Here is an 18,039-nt window from a genome sequence, read left to right as displayed (position 1 = left end):
AGTACTATGGAGTACAAGTGTTATCAGACACCAGGAGGAAGGTCCTGTGGTGAAGATAAAGAAGGTGTTTGGAGGAGGCCATGGGGAAGTAGCCCAGGGAGTTGTAACTGTCATGCAGCTGTTACAGGAGGCACTATAGACAGCTGCAATCCACAAGGCCCTGGGCTGGAACCTGGAATAGAGGGCTGGCCCGGGTTCCCCCCAAACCTCCCAACTCCTGAACAGACACAAGTGGAGTTGATCCAGACTGTGGGGAAGATCACTGAGGTGAGCAAATCTGCCAATAAGCGCAGGACCCACCAAGGTAGAAGAGGAACTTTGTCACACCAGACAAAGAATCACCTGAATCCACCCCTTCAGAAAAGAGGAAATACTATATTGAGTTTAACCTCCCTAGCCAAAACGTCTCACCAACACGATTATTTAAACAGTATCTTGTGCCAATTCCATCAGGATCTTCTTCAACAGTGTTGCCCAGAGGTTAATGCAATGGACCTGGGGTTAATATTTTATGGGTTCTACTCTCAGTTCTGCCATGGATTCACAGTGGGAACTTGGGCAAGTAACTTAATCTCTCATACCTTTGAAATCAATGGAAATTAGAAGTCTAAATACTTTTATGGATCTGGGCCTCACCGTGTATTTTGTCCATCCATAAAATGGGCATGGGTACATTTACCTACCAGAGAGGAGGCTGAATTAATGAATGTACTTCATTTAGCAATCATGAGATGAGAGGTGATGATATTATTTGTTTCTAGTAGTAAGTGCAAACTACATTGCTTATCAATAAAATCTTTATAATTTTACCTTTTGTTTATTAACATTACCACAGTAGTACTCAGGGCTGGCTCCAGGCACCAGCTTATCAAACGGCAACTCTGGAGAGGGACGGCACTTTCATGTATTGGGCGGCAATTCAGCGGAGGGTCCCTCACTCCAGCTCGGAGCGAAGGACCTCCCGCTGAATTGCCGCAGATCACGATCGCAATTGCGATCGCGGCTTTTTTTTTTTTTTTGGCTGCTTGGGGCGGCCAAACCCCTGGAGCTGGCCCTGGTAGTACTACTCTCCTCCAACAGGGAATCCTGAAGTAATGATAATTACTTGTAAAGGTCAATTGTAAAGATCTTACTGGCTAGCACTGTCCTATTGAACATAAAGCTGGGATTCCTCCTAGTCACTTCCATCCTCCAGTTCTGAGTATTGCACTCAGGTTAGGAGGGTTGGCACAGAAGGTTGCCTATTGCTCTTTGCAGGATCATTATTACCTGCCCAAACACGAGAAGAAGTAGGGGAATTTGGAAAGACATCACTTCCTAGTTCAATTCCATTCAGGTTCTCATATTTTGTCCATCATGCATTTAGAGGCTAGCCTGACTTTGTAGAGCATTACATGGCTGGCACTGGGTATGGGATCATATCCTAACCACCTCAACATAGCCCAGCAATGTTAACACTGGGTAGGAGACACATTCTAAACAAACACTCAGCTAGAGAAGACCCATAGCTTGTATCAGCTATGCCTTTTTAGTGTTCAACAGGAGTGAATACAAGGAAAAGAAAGTCATAAAAATGGAGAGAAATCAAAAGCATCCTACCTTTTCCTGGTCATCAATTAGTTCATATATTTTGACATCAGCACCAGGCATCATGAAATCCCCAAACAGAACGGGCTGGTAGGGAATAACCTCCTCAAAAGTGGTGTCCCACTCTGCCATCATGCTCTTCATCAGATCATCAAACCAGTTGCGGTCCTCATCATTAACCAGGCGGTCGCGGAACACGCGACAACTCTCATGATACCAGAGCCTGAGCAGGTGCAGTTTGTCCTGGCAGAGAATCCCAGTGAGATATGTCCATTAGGCTACGAGTCCCTCCTGCAGGATTGCTAGGTTACCTCCAGAACATGTGGTCATTTTCTAACTCTCAGTTAGAAAAAGAAGAAATTGGAAGGACACTGCTAAACCCCTTTCTTAGCAGCATTCCATGCTAAATCATGTGCTTTACAGAGGAGTTAATTAACACTGCAATAAACATCTGTGATTATTCCCCAGGCCAGGGTAACTTTAAAATCCACATTGTTAGAGTTCAATCCGTCATCTCTTATTAGATTTTAATTTTTCCTTTATTACTATTTTCACCAGGTCCGAGATTAAGACTGGAAAGACCCATTATGATAATCTAAACTGCCTTGCAGAATACAGGTCAAAGAACTTCTGCCAGCAATTCCTGTACTAAGTCCATATCTTGCTACAGCATATAGTTTAGAAGGATATCCACTCTTGATTTAAAGACTTCAAGTGGTGGAGAACCCACAATATCCCTAGGTAAACTGTCTTTTCCCCCAAAGGAAACTGACCCAAGACAGCATCCTGGGTGTTGGAACTCCTCTAGCAGCATCCATTCCAGTTTACACGTGATTTCATATTTAGAATTGTGCAAAAAGACACAACAAATAGGGTATTTCTGTGCATTTATTACACTTGGGTAGTGTCAAAATGCACAAGTCTGAGTAACCTGGAAAATGCAACAAGCCCCTACTAATAATGTAAGGCCTCTGGCAGCTTCTTCCCTTTCTATGTCCCTTTTTGAACCTTGGCCTGCGTGCAGTGAGATCTGGAATTCCCCAAGCAGTACAGAATGATGTGAGATAAAATGGTGGGAGGATTCACCTCGATCTTGCAGGCTTCGGCCATGAGCATCCCCTGGAAAACTTTGGAGAGGTCCCTCAGATTAAAGGTATAGTGCGACTTTGCTGGAGTAGGCAACAGTTGGGACGTGATGGTTGAATACACACGAATGGTGGCATCAACAAGGGGCTCATTCAAGTGCTCGACTCCAGGGGCTCCAGCTGCAGGAACAGAAGGCAGCGGCATTTCTGGGGTGCGAAGGACTGACAGAATTCAAGCACAATAGACAGGCAGACTGACACTGATGCCACTATTGCTATTGTTCAGTAATACTCGTTGTGGACCTTGCCTGAGGCCCTGGCCATCCCCTCAGCTTGCCATACTTGTTGAATCTGAAGCCAACGGGCTCAGTGTTGACCAATACTCAAGGGGAGACTCTTCACCAGTCATAGCCAGACTTTGTCCAACTAGTCCACACACGTGAGCTCAGTAGCGAGTATCAATCCTGTCCTACCAACAAGGCAACCCTGACCTACTAAGCAGCAGCTGCAGTACAAAGGTCACACTCAGAAGCATCTGTAAAGACTGAACATGTACAAAAAAGTATCTTATGTGCGTGGGCAGATTAAAGAAGAGAGCGTAGAAAGTAATGGAGGATGTCACGAATAAGGGAATAGGGGGGCGCCTAATGAGCATTATGCCATCTTGGATTTCTGGGATACATTTGTCACACATCAAACTCAGTTAACGTGGGGTCCTCAAAGAACGATTTCCTAGGAGGGTGGTGAAAGGCAGGATTAAAAGCATGCCAGTTACCAAAACATTTTTTATCCTAATCCAGTTTCTTATTAAAAAAATAGCTTTGTAACAGCCCTGTCACACTCTATAATCATGCCCACTTTTTACGAAGCTGACTAAGATCCCACCAAACATGGCCAAATTCATTGCTTGTACCTTTGACTCACACCCACAGACCTCGCTTTGGCCCCAAGTTCATACCTAGGAGCCAACATCTCCTGTCATTGCTTAGAATCCCTGCACGGGTGCCCAGAAATCTCTGCTCTGGCCCTTGGTTACAGCTTGCTGTTCATACTCCTTTCCAGTGTTTACACTCAGATGCTCAGCTCTGTGGATGTGACCTTAAATTCACACCTTGGTCCCAAACCACCCAGGTCATGCCCATGGATGGGAATAAAAGGCAACTAGAAATGGACAAATGATGATGAGACTACAACACAAAATGAAATCAATTCTAAGTGACTTGTTCTATTCTGAAAATCTTTTCCATGGGTGGCTACAGCACCTTCACAGACTCCAGTACTCACTGCTCAGCTGTTCACAGGCTACAGCTGTTGGAAAATAAAAGAAACCCCTGCTTCTTCTACAACGTCTGAAGCCAACTGCAGAGATCATGCAACACATCTTGCCCAGTCATCTGGGCAAATGTCTGAGTCTACTGAAAGATACAGGTAACTCATAGTTTTGAATCCTTCTCAGCACTCCGTGAGCCCTGTCCTGTTCACAATGTATGGTTTGTGTTCAGTCACTCTTACTTACGGACTGGATCTCTGAAACTTCTGTCTCCAAGGAGTCCGGCTAGAAAATCAAGGAAGAAAAACAAAGATTGTTTTCTATTGGCAAAGATAGATAATACCCACAGCACTTTGTCCAGCACACAGAAAATCCTTTTTAAGAGGACTAGCCTATGTCAGATTTTATGTACACTTTTCAGGGCCTGATTCTCTATGGTGGTAAATTGGCACATCTCCACTGAACATGATGAAAATGTGCCAATTTACCCTGGTGCTCAGAGTCAAATGATAGTTTCTCAGAAACACTTTCCATTCCAGATTCCAGCATTTCTTAATCCCCTCATTAGCTTAATTCTTAACCAAGGGGGGATGTAGATGGGCAGAGACTTGAGAATTGAAGAGGAAAAGCTTTGTGTTCTCAGAACTTACCCATCCAGCTGCCAAGAATGGTGGAGAAGATTTTCTTCTTGCTGCTGTCCTCCATCTCCGTAAAGGAAAGATAGTTGAAATGACGGGTGAGCCGTGCCGTGATGGCATTCCTTCCTCCGCCTGGGGGGCCCATGGCACAGACGAAGTTAATATCCACCAGATTCTTAAAGGTACCTGGGAAATAATCCAGAGGAAAGTAATGGTGTAGCTGCATGCCAAGCCTAAACCAGAAATGTTTTCTATGAATCCTACGTCTCACTCGCTAGCTATGTATACACACTGGAGGCTGGTTACTCTGAATTAGCCTAATTAGTCAGCATGCCAACCCTAGAGAATATAAACAGTGTTAGGCAAAGAACCTGGATCATACCAATCTGTTTCCTGTCGTACCAGCCCCGGTGGTCCATCCACTGCCGAAGCAACTCAATGGGTGGCTGTGCACCAAAGGTCTCCAGTGCCGGCATATTTAGGTCATCAATGAAAAATATGAAGTACTTCCCAAGAGGAGGACCAAACACCCCCTTTCTCCTGCAAGGATGGAGAAAGTATGTGAGAATGGAGATGGCTGAAGGGAGCACAGCCCAATACTTCTATTACCAAAGGACTCCTGACACAACCCAGTCCAAAGGACCCACTGCATAAGCTGTCTATGGATTCACCCCCCTTCTGTGGATCTGCATTCCAACCCCGCTATCTCCCGAAAAGGCACAACACAGTGTTCAGGTGAAGTCCTCTGGTTACTTCAGAATTCTGTCTCAAGTTACACCTATCCAATCCCAATGAAGCCCGTATAGATGCAGTGGTGTAAGACTGACCAGAATTTGGCCCCATCAGTCTGTTTGCCCTCCTTGATGAATGCATTGTGACCCATTAATGATGATGGGAGTCACCTGCATATCTCAAGTAGCGAAATATACCCCTAAATGTTATATTGTCAGTCAGGAGAACTTGAAGTGAATCAGAGAGAATGTCTTATATGGACTTCACACAATAGATCACTGGATGCATCAAATCAGATTGTGAATGGTGAAGGGTGAAGCAAGCCTCTTTGGGGTTAAGAATTAATGCTGCTAGCCCATGCTGGATGATTCTTGGCATGCAATAGCTAACATTTCCTCCCCTCACCAGTTTCTTTGAAGATCCAGTACCCAGATTGTGGGAATGATCGCTGCTAGTTAGGCCAAATTGTGTAGCATTTAAAGGATAACAAGGAATGGTGCAACATCAACAGACTCTTACTACTGTCTTTTATTGTCCATTGCATCCAATGTTTCTAGCCCTCCCTGATCCAGAGTTAGGATTGGAGTTCCCTTTATTTCCCTCAGCTAGAGTTACATTTGGACTGTGTCCTTTCAGTGCTCGGGATGGAACCGAAGGACAAAGGTATTAACAGAGAGGTATGTCAATGACAGGAGTACTGCCTTCGCTAGCACAAGAGTTTTGCCTTTTATCCAGTTTGCTGTCAATGAGGTCCTGGGTTTGGTTGGCTGAGGTGCGAGCAGAAAATGTTAGAAAGTGGGTGATGTATTCTAGAGGCAAGTTCTTCAAAAGCTTGTCTGAAATCGTGAGAGTCTTCCCAGTGCCAGTTGGACCAACACAGAGAACCTGCAGTGAGAAAAAGGAAAGGCAGTCATCACTGCAGTGTAAACCCAGGTAGATAGAATAACCATTTGTCAACTGGTTTGCTTTCACTGTCTCAGATGGGACAACATAGACTCTTACCAAAACCAGTCAAGGACAAAAAGTTTACTCTCTTCGTTAGGGAGGCAGATCAGGATAACAGATCTCTCTTACAATGAAAAGAACTAAACTGGAGAAGTAGGGGAGGGAGCCCTAGAGAGCAAGGAAATCTTGGATGATGATTGGTCGACCTATTAGAGCAAGTGAGGCTGAATCCAGCATCTGCACTGCCTCGGTCTATCCATGTAAAGCTGGCATCAGCTCAGTTGCTGAGGAAAAAGACTAAAGATGCTTGTAAGCCAAGTACCACGTCCAACTACAGGAATGAATGTCTGCAGCAGGGGGAGAATTTAACTGTATTAGGTATTTCTAAGGCACCTATCACCATACAGAAAATGGGACCACAGCCAAAGAGACAAAGGTTATATCCAAAAGCAAAGGCAAGGTCAAGACACATACTGGTTTTCGATTGGTGAGCAGCATTTCCAGCAGGTGGGCCATCTGGACAGTATTCATTGTGGGGATTATAATGTCACAGAAGCTTGTGTCAGGAACTATAGTGAACTGTACAGTGGAATCCATCCAATTCACCCAGCCCACCTGAAAGACAGAGTTGTTACTGGAAGAAGCAACCGCCTGTAAAATGGTGATAATAAGAGTCAGCACTTACACTGTGCTTTTCCTCTTCAAAGCTCTTTGTATAGAGTAGGAATGGATTTCTTAGGTGACCTGATTCCTGGTCCTTTGCTCTCTTCTCTACAACATCTCTATATATATATTATTGTCCCCCAAACCAGCTGACACTTTTATTATGGACTAAGGGCAGCCTGAGGGTTAGAGATTGTTGCCCCCAAAGTAACTCACTCTTGAATCCTTTCCAAAAACTTGGTTCAAATGTTGACAGAACATTTGAGATAACTGCAAGAACAGATGGTATCATTAGACAGAGACCTAAATCGTAAGGGGGAAATAGATCTGACTGAAAAGGAGGAAGACCTTTCTCTATGTTTGTTGCAGTCTCCATTCCTGTGTTCACCTGAAATGTATGGGGCAGAGAGGCTGTGTGTGTGCATGAAATGAATTAACATCCCACTTGAAAAAAGCCAGAGGCCAAAATCTACTAACTCAAGGCCAGCCCAAAGATTAGGGAATGGGTCCATCAGTGAGGCTCAGAGAATCCTCCTCCAGATTCCATTTCTGAGGTCTTTCCCTAGTGCAAATAGCTCCCATGCTGCCTCTGCCACTGCTCAGAGAACCAGAAAAATGCAGGGCTGGAAGGGACCTCAAGAAGTCATCAAGTCCAGCCCCCTGAGCTGTGGCTATACCAAGTCAACCTTGACCATTCCAGACGGGTGTTTGTCCAACTTGTTTTTAAAAGCTTCCAATCATGGAGACTCCATGACCTCCCTTTGGAAGCCTATTCCAGAGCTAACCTACCCTTATAATTAGAAAGGTTTTCCAAATATCTAACCTAACTCACTCTTGCTGCAGATTACGTCCATTACTTCTTGTCCTACCTTCAGTGAATATGGAGAAAAATTGATCACCATCCTCAACATACTGGAAGACTATTATCAGGTCTCAGTCTTCTTTTATCAAGACTAAATATGCACGTTATTTTTAACCTTTCCTCATAGATCAAGTTTTCTAACTTGTTACTTTCCTCTAAACTCTCTTCAGTTTGTCCACATCCTTTCTAAATTGTGGTGCCCAGAATTGGACATAGTGCTCCAGCTGGAGCTTCAGCAGCGCCGATTAGAGCAGGACAGTTACCTCCTGTGTCTTACATACAATTCTCCTGTTAAACTCCAAAATAATAATAGCCTTTTTCGCAGCTGCATCACATTGAGGACTCATATTCAGTTTGCTCATGGCTATCCCAAGCACCAGCACCATGAAACTGTCACAAATCCTCTTATTTTTACTTCTCTCTCCCTCCCTTCCAGCCTTCTGAATAACATCAGTGAAATTGACCAGACTTTGGACATTTCCCAACATGGGGAAAGCCCTAAGCAATGGCAGAGGCACTGCAACTGTCTGCAGACTTGCATTAGGAAGACCTACTTCACAATCACAAGGGTAAGAAACCTTTTTTTAAACACAACGTTCAATTTCTCTTTAGACATCTCCACCCAGTATGGAAGGCTCCTGCTTGCCCGTGGTGAGTAGATTTTACTGTGTGTGCAATACTTTAGCCTTAGCTGCTGGTCCCTCCCTTCTATTCTTTAGTTTGATGAATTGCTCAGCTTTTTAATCCACAAGTTAGAGGCGGGTAAAGTCTTTACCTCCTTGACAACATCTTCATCTATATCTTCCTCGGGATTGCTGAGCCCAGCATCATCCAGTTTATAATCATAAACCAGCCCCTCCTCTGGGAAAAGTAACTGGATCTGTGGGGAATAAAGCAGAGCATGAATGTCACACCTGGTTCTGGTCCAGATCAACTGACCAACAGGAACCAGGCTAATATGGAGAACATTACTTTTCAGCAATGAAATTCTGTCCAGTCCATAGGGCTTATCTCTCTCTATCCTCTTTCCTAGAGGTTTTGATGTAGCTGTTCTGATGAAGCTCGAAGTTTTCCCCCTGTAGATAATATCCCATGAGGGACCCTTACACAAGTCTTCTGGAAATTCAGAGAGCTCTGTTATTCCTGTCACCAGGTGCTACCATCATGAGCTAATATTACCTTTACATCCACTTACCTGTTCGCTTGCCATCTTCTCTCTCAACCACAAGCTGAAGGCCACACGGCTTTGGGCATCTCCAGTTGCACCCACACTCCAGATCAAGGAGAACATGAACCAGGGTTCAATCAGTTCTCCAAGTCGGTCAGCCTTCTCACGGGGAACCTTCCTAATTCCCTGAATATCCAATAAGCAGCACAAATTTAATCCTTACACACAGTTCAATTGGACTGGGGGTTAAATATTTGCACCTCAATAAAAATCTTGATGCCTCCATTTAGTTTATTTACTGCTTTTCTGAATGATTCTTAGATGAATCCATTCATTACAGACTGTGAGCCAAATTCTGCTCTCAGTTACATTGGTGTAAATCCAGAGAAGCTCCATTGTTACTCTGGATTTTTGTTATTGTCAATGAGAGCAGAATTTGACCTGTGGATTTTAATGCATGTCTCATTCAATATCAATACAAAGAAACTACCATCCCGGGTGTATTCCTAAATATAAATGTGCAACCTGTTTCATCCAGTACTATAATTGTGGAGCTGCTGTTCTAGTTAGCAGACCATCCTCTTGCTTTATAGTATAATCCTCTATTGTGTACAGAGCTAGAGTCATCCTTCTCTGGTGTATTGCAGATAGTCCTCAACATAACCATGCGTTCAGCATGAGTCAGGGCAATGCTGTATGTAGATGAGCTTCAGAGTAACTGACCAAGCTCCCTCCAGCACTATGCATAGAACACATTGTTTCCCTGTAACTTCCATCCTGTAATGTGCACAGGTGGTAGCTGTGTGTTCCTCCTACACTCAGCAGTTTAACGCTCTACTGCCATGAGCAGCAAAAGCAACAAACAGATGATACAAAAATTCCTACCTCAATGGGAATGAAAGGTTCAAAGAAGCACTCCAGTAGTTTGAGAAGGCTCATCGTCAGGTTACTGTCTGTTGAGGCAATTATCTCTTTCACTGAACTCCGGACAAAGCTGATGGACTCCTGCAAGGATCAGGCAGACACAGCTCAGCTCCTGTGTCATCTTCCTTTCAAGAGTTTATTTACCTCCTAGGGCTTCAGTTTCCCCTTTTCTCACTGCATGTTACATTTATCAGGGAGGTCACAGCTGAAAATTCTGCTATTTCAAGCTGTGCCCCAAATACCATTCGCTTCAGCCAGAGAATGGAGGCCGAGGAGAGAGTCTGAGTAAACCTCTTCTATTTAATACTGAATAGATTATAATACAGCAACAGTCCTGCTCTTTTTGCCATCATTGCTGATAAATAGCTTTTAAAATATTTCTGACAGCGCTCTGTTGTTCTCCATCAAAATGATGGAAATAGCAAGGCTCAGTTTTACAATTCAGAGCTACTTCCCTCTGTGGAATAACTCCACAGAAGGAAACAGAGTTACCGCAGGAAAGAATTTGGCATGCTGATTATAAAAAAACACACAGTCCTTTGGGCCAGTTTGAAGAAGTCACATCTATATGGATTAGTGAGTACATAAGTTATTAAGACCAGCAGATTCACTCTGGGTACAGGCAGTATTCAATCATTTAGGCATTTAATCTTAGATGCGGCTAAAATCTTAGAGCTTTAGAAGGACAGACTACTCTAAAACTAACCCAACAGATTCTGAGCAACTGACATCCTAAAGCTAGGTCTGTCAGACAGACTGGGACAGATCTGGAACTTGACAGGAGCTCACCTCTAGAAATCTGCTGAAGAGGGATGTTAACTGCTCTGAAAAAGGCTTCATGATGTCTGGAATTTTCCTCAGCCAGCACCCAGTGAAGGGCTTGAGCCCCAAGAGGCTGGGCTCCAGGTAAACCATGCCGCACCGGGAGACTGTGGCAGGGGAGGCAACAGCCAGGTCCTGTACTTCAAACATCATGGTCATCATCTGAAAACCATGAATGGAAAACAAGGATCTGTCAGCATAGCTCAGCCTTAGGAAAGACAGGCTCCTAGGATCTTTCAGCATGGCTCAGCAATAAGGTCACCTATCCGGCTCAAAGGAATTGGCTCTAATAATGCAGTTCTTTGCCTCTGGTGTTGGGAGGGAAGCAGGTAATGCCATAGGGGAATAAAGTGAATGCTCGGGTTCCCTGGAATTTTCACTTCAGTGGACTCAGACTTAAGCTGGGATTGTCAAAGAAGCAAAAGAAGTTAGAATTCCCAACACCCCTTGAATGTCAGTAGCATTTGGCCTAGCCCTCCTTTGAAAATCTGAGGCTCAGTGCCTGTCTGCAGAAGTATGGCGCATATACTGCAGTCAAACAGAAAGAACCAAATGTAGCTTGCCAGCTCTTTAGAGCAGGGGCCACCTTGTTCTCTGTCTGTACTGCACCTAGCACACTGGAGTCCTGGTTCAAGATGAGGGCTCTTAGCTATTACTGCTATACAGATGGTAATCTCCGCAGGAATCCGTCCTGTACTTAACGTTAACTGGAAATGCAAAGGCAATTCTGCACCAAGTTACAGCGAGCGAACAGAGGAGAGAACAACTAGAGAGGAGAGAGAAACAGGACAGCAAGAGAAGAGAGGTTAGTCACCTCTGTTAGCTTAATGATTTCTCCAGAGCTAAGACACAGCTTCTTATTATCATCCAGCACGGTGTTCATATTCTCAATCCAGACGGCGTCGACTGGTCCATCAAACACATACCATTTCTTATTTGTATCACTGGCGATTGCTCCCACCCGAATGAGTGATGAAAGAATCCCATCTGTCCTGTAACATGGGAGGAAAGAGGCAAGAGAAGCTGTAACAGTTGCTTTCTTTATATCTATCTCCAAGTGAAATTCTGACCCTGTTGAAATCAATGGCAAAATTTCCACCAACTTCCCTGGAGCGGGATTTCACTCTGGGTTCATATACTGTGTATCTGAATGCCTCGCAAGTTTATTAAAGTGAGCAGATAAAGATGTCTCTCTCCTTCCCCAGTAAATCTCTAGAATCTGCACATCTTTTTAGCATAACCTTTTTAGGAAACATACTCCACTCTGTGAGTGAAGATCCCGATTCCTGTTGCTCCTATGTACATAGCACAACATAGACACTAATAATGCATCCATACAATGCCAGTGGTGCTGCTGGTGATGAGTGGGATAGTGGAGGAGAAAGTGATGGATGTTGATGTCTGGGATTTAATCTGTACGTGAATGTCTACAGTGCAATTGTTGCTCAGATTCTCAACTGCACTCCCATTATTAAATAATTATTGTTATTTATATAGCACCACAGATGTTCATGGCCATTGTTACCGAGATCAAAAGAAAACAGACTAGTCTGAAGCCCAGCTGATTAAAAGAGATAGATTTATGTCTCTAAATGTGTTTTATATGGAGACTGTATTTTTTGTCACGCTGATGTGTCTATGTGCTGCCCTTGGGCAGGAACCACATCGTAAATAAGCTGTCAAGCTTAACTGGAATATACTATAGAAATATCCTTCAATAAAGATTCACTAGAGCCCAGAGCTAGTGAGCTTCAGGGTACAGTATGAGAAATTTATTTGCTTTCGCTTTTATCAGAGGTTTTTTCTTTTATTGGTTTTCATAGTTTTCTGGAACACATGTTCTTTAACTTTGCTCCTAAGCATCTGGCTGGTATGACAGGAAGTGTTACAATAATGCAAGTGGATCTTACATTACAGCATGTGGATCTCCATCAATCCACCAAGCCCTTCTGAGCCAGCCTCAGAGAGGAATATTTAGAAGCCCAGCCAGTGATAAGTGGGCTGTCGAGAAGGGAGATGAGTCTCTCTCAATAAGGAGTCTGCAGAATGAGGATGGAGAAAACCACTGAAATAAGTAGTATAGGGGAGATATTCAAGCACAAAGATAGGTTCCTAATTCCCAATGGCAGGCAATGAGAGTTGGGAACCTAACTTCTTTTTGACTGTCTTCCCTTAGTTACAGAAGGCCATCAGCACAAGCCAGATTTACATAGCACAAAAGGCATTCTTCACTCTTTCCTCTAAAGCAAGTAAAGCTCTTCAAGGTGCTGTATCCTAGAGAGTTCATAGACCTAGAGGGATGACAAGAAGCCCTAGACCAGATGAGAAAGAGGATGATGGGTTTTGTCCATTACCATTCATGCGTTAGCAAGTCAAACTCTCCATAAAGCTGGCCCATAGTGATGGATTTCGGATTCAGTATAAAGTAGTTGACTGCTTCATAATTCCCACCACTGACCGAAGGCTGACCTTTCAGAGAGGTCATTGCAGCTGCCAGAACTCTGTAACACTGCAGAGACAGAAAGGAAGGGAATTAAATATTATGGCTTCTATGACCACAATCAGAGGGGAAGTAAACTTGCAGGGACATGATTCCGAAGATAGCGAGGAAGGAGGAGATGTAATGAAGGATTTTGCGCAAGTGTCTGGAAGTAGCCTGGGAAATGGATCTGTAAGAAAGAGGCTGATCACAGAAAAGAAGGGAAGGAACTTAAATCACCAATACTAGTGGCTGGTGAAGTATCTGGAGACCCTACATGATAGTAGTTGAAGCTGGCCAGCCTCAAAACCATATTCAAACTTCTGTATGGCACTCTGAAGTTTAGGACACCGCAAGTAAGCCTCAGAGACTGATTGCAAAGCCCAGAAGAGCAGGTTGCTAATATACTTCACCACTGCTACAATCCATATTTTCATCTATATTTCAAGTCAGAACAAAAACCTCTCACTCCCATAGCTGCTATGCACAGAGAGCTGGAAATGCTACAGCATTAGTGTTTTTTGCAAGATTTAACACTCTTCTATGATTCCCCATTCCACTCCCATCTAGCTATTCATATACATGCAATGGCTCACTGTACCCAATGCAGAGTCTCAATCACCTTTACCTTTGTTTTCCCCGAGCCTGCTGGCCCCACCAGCATGAGGCCGTGGCGCACCACAGTGGTTTCATACAGCTGGATGCACTTTGTCACAAAACCTGAGAAGGAACAAGATTCTGAATGTGGATCTTGTAATCTGTTTCACTTGCCAGCAAATCCAAGGGCTGCATGCTCCAACTGGCAGAGCAATGGACTTGGTGTACGGTTTTACTGGCCATGTAATGTCCCTGGCTTCAATCCAGCAAAAGACTCATCTATGTGCTGAACTTTAAGCAAAAAGCAGTCCCACTGAAGACAACAAGACTAGTCCTATCCTTAAAGTTAAGCAGGTGCGACAAAGTTAATAGGATTGGAGCCCCATAGGTAGTGACGCATATAGTTGGTTCTTTTGGCCAAACAGTCATTGGCCATAATCATCACAGCAGTGATACTCAGTGATACTCAAACCTCAGTGGTTCAGGACCCCAATTAGCGATCAGCATTACCCAAAATTGCTACTGTAGTGTGAATTCAGCATTTCATTTACTCTTTTATCTATCTATCTATATGTACACACATAATGTGTGCGCATATATATATATATATATTATTCTTACAGCAAAATGACTGACCAAGTATTATTATTTTATCAATTACAATTGGTTGATAACACAGCAAAAGCCTCCTGATTGCTTAATAATTAAATCACACAGTGTTTTAATATCATATGCTGCAATGAGTCGCAGGAGACACATTAAAGAGCCACTTGTGGCTTGGGAACCTCAGTTTGAGTATCGCTGCATTAGAGTAATTCAACCCTTATCAAATCACTTAGTGCCTAATATCCATATTGTATTTCAATAGCTCATCAAGGAGTGATGCATCCAATAACAACAAGAGATGACACCACATTCTGTATTGGATCCCTGCATTTCACTGTTCAGCATTGTCCCTGAGTAGCACGGCACTGAATAAAAGGTATCATCTGCAGTATTAAGGAAATGGCAAAACAATGGAAAATAACTGTTTTGAGCTCTTTACTGCTCCTTTATAATGTACAAAGATTTTCTCAAATATGTGTTCTGGTTGTTTTAAACTTCTGAGTTTTATTTTGCATTGGAAACATCAGGTCCTGACTTATTCCATTTTTCTGGAGGCCTCTGACATGTTTTGGAGACACTGAAAAATGATACCATAGCTGGAGATTGAAATCCAAGGTGCAGGTCTCCCAGTGTAAGAGTCAATATCCCTCACACAGTCACCTAGGGGATGGGAGGGCTGCCACTTAGGCTTTAACCTCCAACTGTGATGTCACTCTCCAAGTCCTCCAAACATTGCTTCAGACCTCTGTGAAAGAGAGGAAAGTCGGAGCCTGGTATTTCTGCTGTACCAGGCAGTAAAACACTAGGAAAATAATTGATGCAGCTATTTTCACATGCCATAGAGGTGGCAGCACATGCATGTGCACGCACGCATACACACACACACACACACACACACACACAAGTTCACTTTGCCATTCACCTTTAAGAGCTTTTCCACTTACCCTCAACATCCTTCAGGTTTTCTTTGATGCAGGCTTTGTGGATTGCTTCTTCTAGGATGCCATATTCAATAGGCTCCTCTTTGATCTTGGGAAACAAGTCAGAGACAATACCATTGAACAGCTTGAGGTCATCCTGGAGGAACTTGGGTACATTGACATCCCGGATGGCCCTAAGGCAGATCAGCTCCTGCAAAGAATTAAGGACCAATAGTTAAACGAACTCTGCTCCCCTTCCTGCTTCCTTCTGCAAGATGCCTGTCACATCAATCATCCTCAGCCTGGTTTGCCAGGGTCTTCCGTTCCGAAGTCTTGTCTATTTTGTTCTTTGCTTTTTCTCAGGTTGCACCTCTGTGAGCCCTTTAAAATTCTATCTCCCTGGAATTTTTACTGACTACAGTGACCCCTGCTGATGAATATAGCACAATGTGTGTGGAACCATAATGGATGAAACTAGAATGTACTTGCTTCATTCATGGTAGGATTCTCTCTCTTTAGGTTGCCAGCAGCTGAGATCACAGTCTTCACAGCTCTCATTCCAAAGTCATAATGGTCCTGTACCAGGCATGGAGGAAATGACTAAATTAGACAGCGCATCATCCTGGAACAATGAACCTGCAATCTCAATCTATTAGGTGGGGGGGAAGGGAGTATTTCCTTGGAACAGCTGTCCTCCCACCCACATCAGTTTGCTAGGTAAGCTAGAAAAGTCATCTCCTTTAATAGCAAGTCTTATGCCCCAGGAGCATTGTCCTGGCTGAGGAGATGGAGGGTAACTGGATGAAGAGAAATATTAAAAGGAACTGCTGTTGGGCCTAAGTGTCATGCAAGAGCAGCTCTGCACATTCGTGTAAAGTAAATGAAACTACAGCATGAGGGATAGCTGGGCCACAACTGGATGCAAATCATCATTAAAGAAGAATGAGATGGATGAAGGAGGGGCACAGATGTGGTTGTGAAAGTGGGAAAGGCTCGAGGGCCTGTGGAACATTAAAATACTATGGAGTCTTGAATTAAGAGAGACACTCCAATACTCCAGGCCCTTCCCATTTTAGAAAAGGCTATACATCAAGAAGTCACAGACCTGGCTGCTGAGCTGTTCTGATGACAGCTTGAATGTAGTGGTGATCTTCTTTGCTAGGATCTTGGCTTCATTGAACCCAAAGGAGTAGAGAGAAATCTCTGCAATCATGGAGTAATCTGGAACCATCATAGCCACAGGACGGAAGAGAGCCTGGAATATACAAATCCATTCAGATGGGATAAAGACACCACTTTATTCCCTGCTCTCTCCTCCAACAGATCTAGACTTGTGAGAATTCTACTCACTCCTAGGGTGCAGTAGGAGCTTTAAAACATACAAACACAAAAGCAGCCATACTGGCTCAGACCAAAGGTCCATCTAGCCCAGTATCCTGTGCCCCAGAGGGAATGAACAGCACAGGCAATCATCAAGTGATCCATCCCTTCTCACCCATTCCCAGCTTCTGTCAAACAGAGGCTAGGGATGCCATTGATGGACCTACCCTCTATGAACTTATCTAGTTCTCTTTTGAGCCCTTCTCTGTAGGATCTGTCCCAGTTTCAGTGTTTACTTACAGATGTGGTTTTTTATATCAAAATGATCCTAGAATCCTACCAAAAGCATCTTCTCTATCTCTTGTGGCATGGGCATGCCCAGATCACCAACCACCTTGCTATACTGACTGGCAGAAGCACAGCGTTGTCCATTTCTTACAATACTGGATACATTGTTCTCTAAGCAGAATACCACGGTTCAGAATCGCACCTGGGTTCATGCTGGCTAAGCTGGGGTGAGTAAGCTGGAATGGCACAAAAAAGCCACACAAGCTCCCCTTTTCTGGGAGGTCTGCTGGAGATCAGTGCTATTCACATAGGACACAATGGTGGTAGAGGAGAAGGCAAAGCCTGGACAGCCAGAGAACAAACTGATTCAGTCCATCTCCCCAGCAGCCTATCCAGGTGGGCTCCTATAGATCCCCAACCACAATGAATAGCTGCCCTGTCCCAGTTAAAATCTTGAAGGAAGGCAGCAGCTGCAACACCTTCTGCCCTCTCTTTGGGTGAATCTCTGGTGGGTCACCAGGTGGGAGAGGGAGGAGCAATTTACCGTTTCAGTGACTCAGGCCTCAGACTTTGCACAATCCACAGTTTCACTATTAACCGTGTAAATACCAAGGTGGAGTTCTATCCTGAAAAGGTACAGCATAAAAATGGCATTATGGAGTGTGACAGACCCAGACCAGTGGGGTACAGGAGTCTGGTGGAGGGCAAATATACTGGTCACTGGATGAGTAGTTTTCTGTTCCCTGAGTAACCAGAGCAGGGGCTGCACTAGAGTAATCAGGAACCTGCTCGAACCAATTAAGGCAGACAGGCTGATTAGATCACCTGCAGCTAATCAAGGCAGGCTAATCAGGGCACCTGGGTTTAAAAAGGCGCTCATTCCAATCAGGTGAGGAGGAGCCAGAGAAGGGGAAATGTGTGTGAGGAGCTGGGAGCAAGAGGCACCAGGAGCTGAGAGTGAGAGGGTGTGCTGCTGGAGGACTAAGGAGTACAAGCGTTATCAGATACCAGGAGGAAGGTCCTGTGGTGAGGATAAAGAAGGTGTTTGGAGGAGGCCATGGGGAAGTAGCCCAGGGAGTTGTAGCTGTCGTGCAGCTGTTACAAGAGGCACTATAGACAGCTGCAATCCACAG

At 44.1% G+C, this 18,039-nt stretch overlaps 1 protein-coding gene across 5 annotated transcripts in view; it reads right to left on the bottom strand.

Annotated features, from left to right (window-relative positions):
• The window catches only part of DNAH1 (dynein axonemal heavy chain 1), a 144,992-nt gene that overhangs the window by 54,525 nt on the left and 72,428 nt on the right, over positions 1–18,039 (bottom strand). For all 5 annotated transcript variants that reach the window (XM_030568242.1, XM_030568245.1, XM_030568243.1 and 2 more), the window contains 17 exons: positions 16,404–16,553; positions 15,788–15,874; positions 15,323–15,509; positions 13,804–13,895; positions 13,051–13,205; positions 11,511–11,688; positions 10,664–10,858; positions 9,836–9,955; positions 8,978–9,136; positions 8,558–8,662; positions 6,732–6,872; positions 6,037–6,197; positions 4,963–5,120; positions 4,593–4,766; positions 4,189–4,227; positions 2,674–2,852; positions 1,600–1,830 (listed from right to left, as the gene is read on the bottom strand). In XM_030568242.1, the coding sequence (XP_030424102.1) occupies positions 1,600–1,830; positions 2,674–2,852; positions 4,189–4,227; positions 4,593–4,766; positions 4,963–5,120; positions 6,037–6,197; positions 6,732–6,872; positions 8,558–8,662; positions 8,978–9,136; positions 9,836–9,955; positions 10,664–10,858; positions 11,511–11,688; positions 13,051–13,205; positions 13,804–13,895; positions 15,323–15,509; positions 15,788–15,874; positions 16,404–16,553 (2,511 nt within the window). The remainder of the gene's footprint in view (positions 1–1,599; positions 1,831–2,673; positions 2,853–4,188; positions 4,228–4,592; positions 4,767–4,962; positions 5,121–6,036; positions 6,198–6,731; positions 6,873–8,557; positions 8,663–8,977; positions 9,137–9,835; positions 9,956–10,663; positions 10,859–11,510; positions 11,689–13,050; positions 13,206–13,803; positions 13,896–15,322; positions 15,510–15,787; positions 15,875–16,403; positions 16,554–18,039) is intronic.

The sequence above is a fragment of the Gopherus evgoodei genome, chromosome 7 (genome assembly GCF_007399415.2).
Source record: "Gopherus evgoodei ecotype Sinaloan lineage chromosome 7, rGopEvg1_v1.p, whole genome shotgun sequence".
Lineage (NCBI taxonomy): Eukaryota > Metazoa > Chordata > Testudines > Testudinidae > Gopherus > Gopherus evgoodei.
This window is presented reverse-complemented; position numbering and strand designations above follow the sequence as displayed.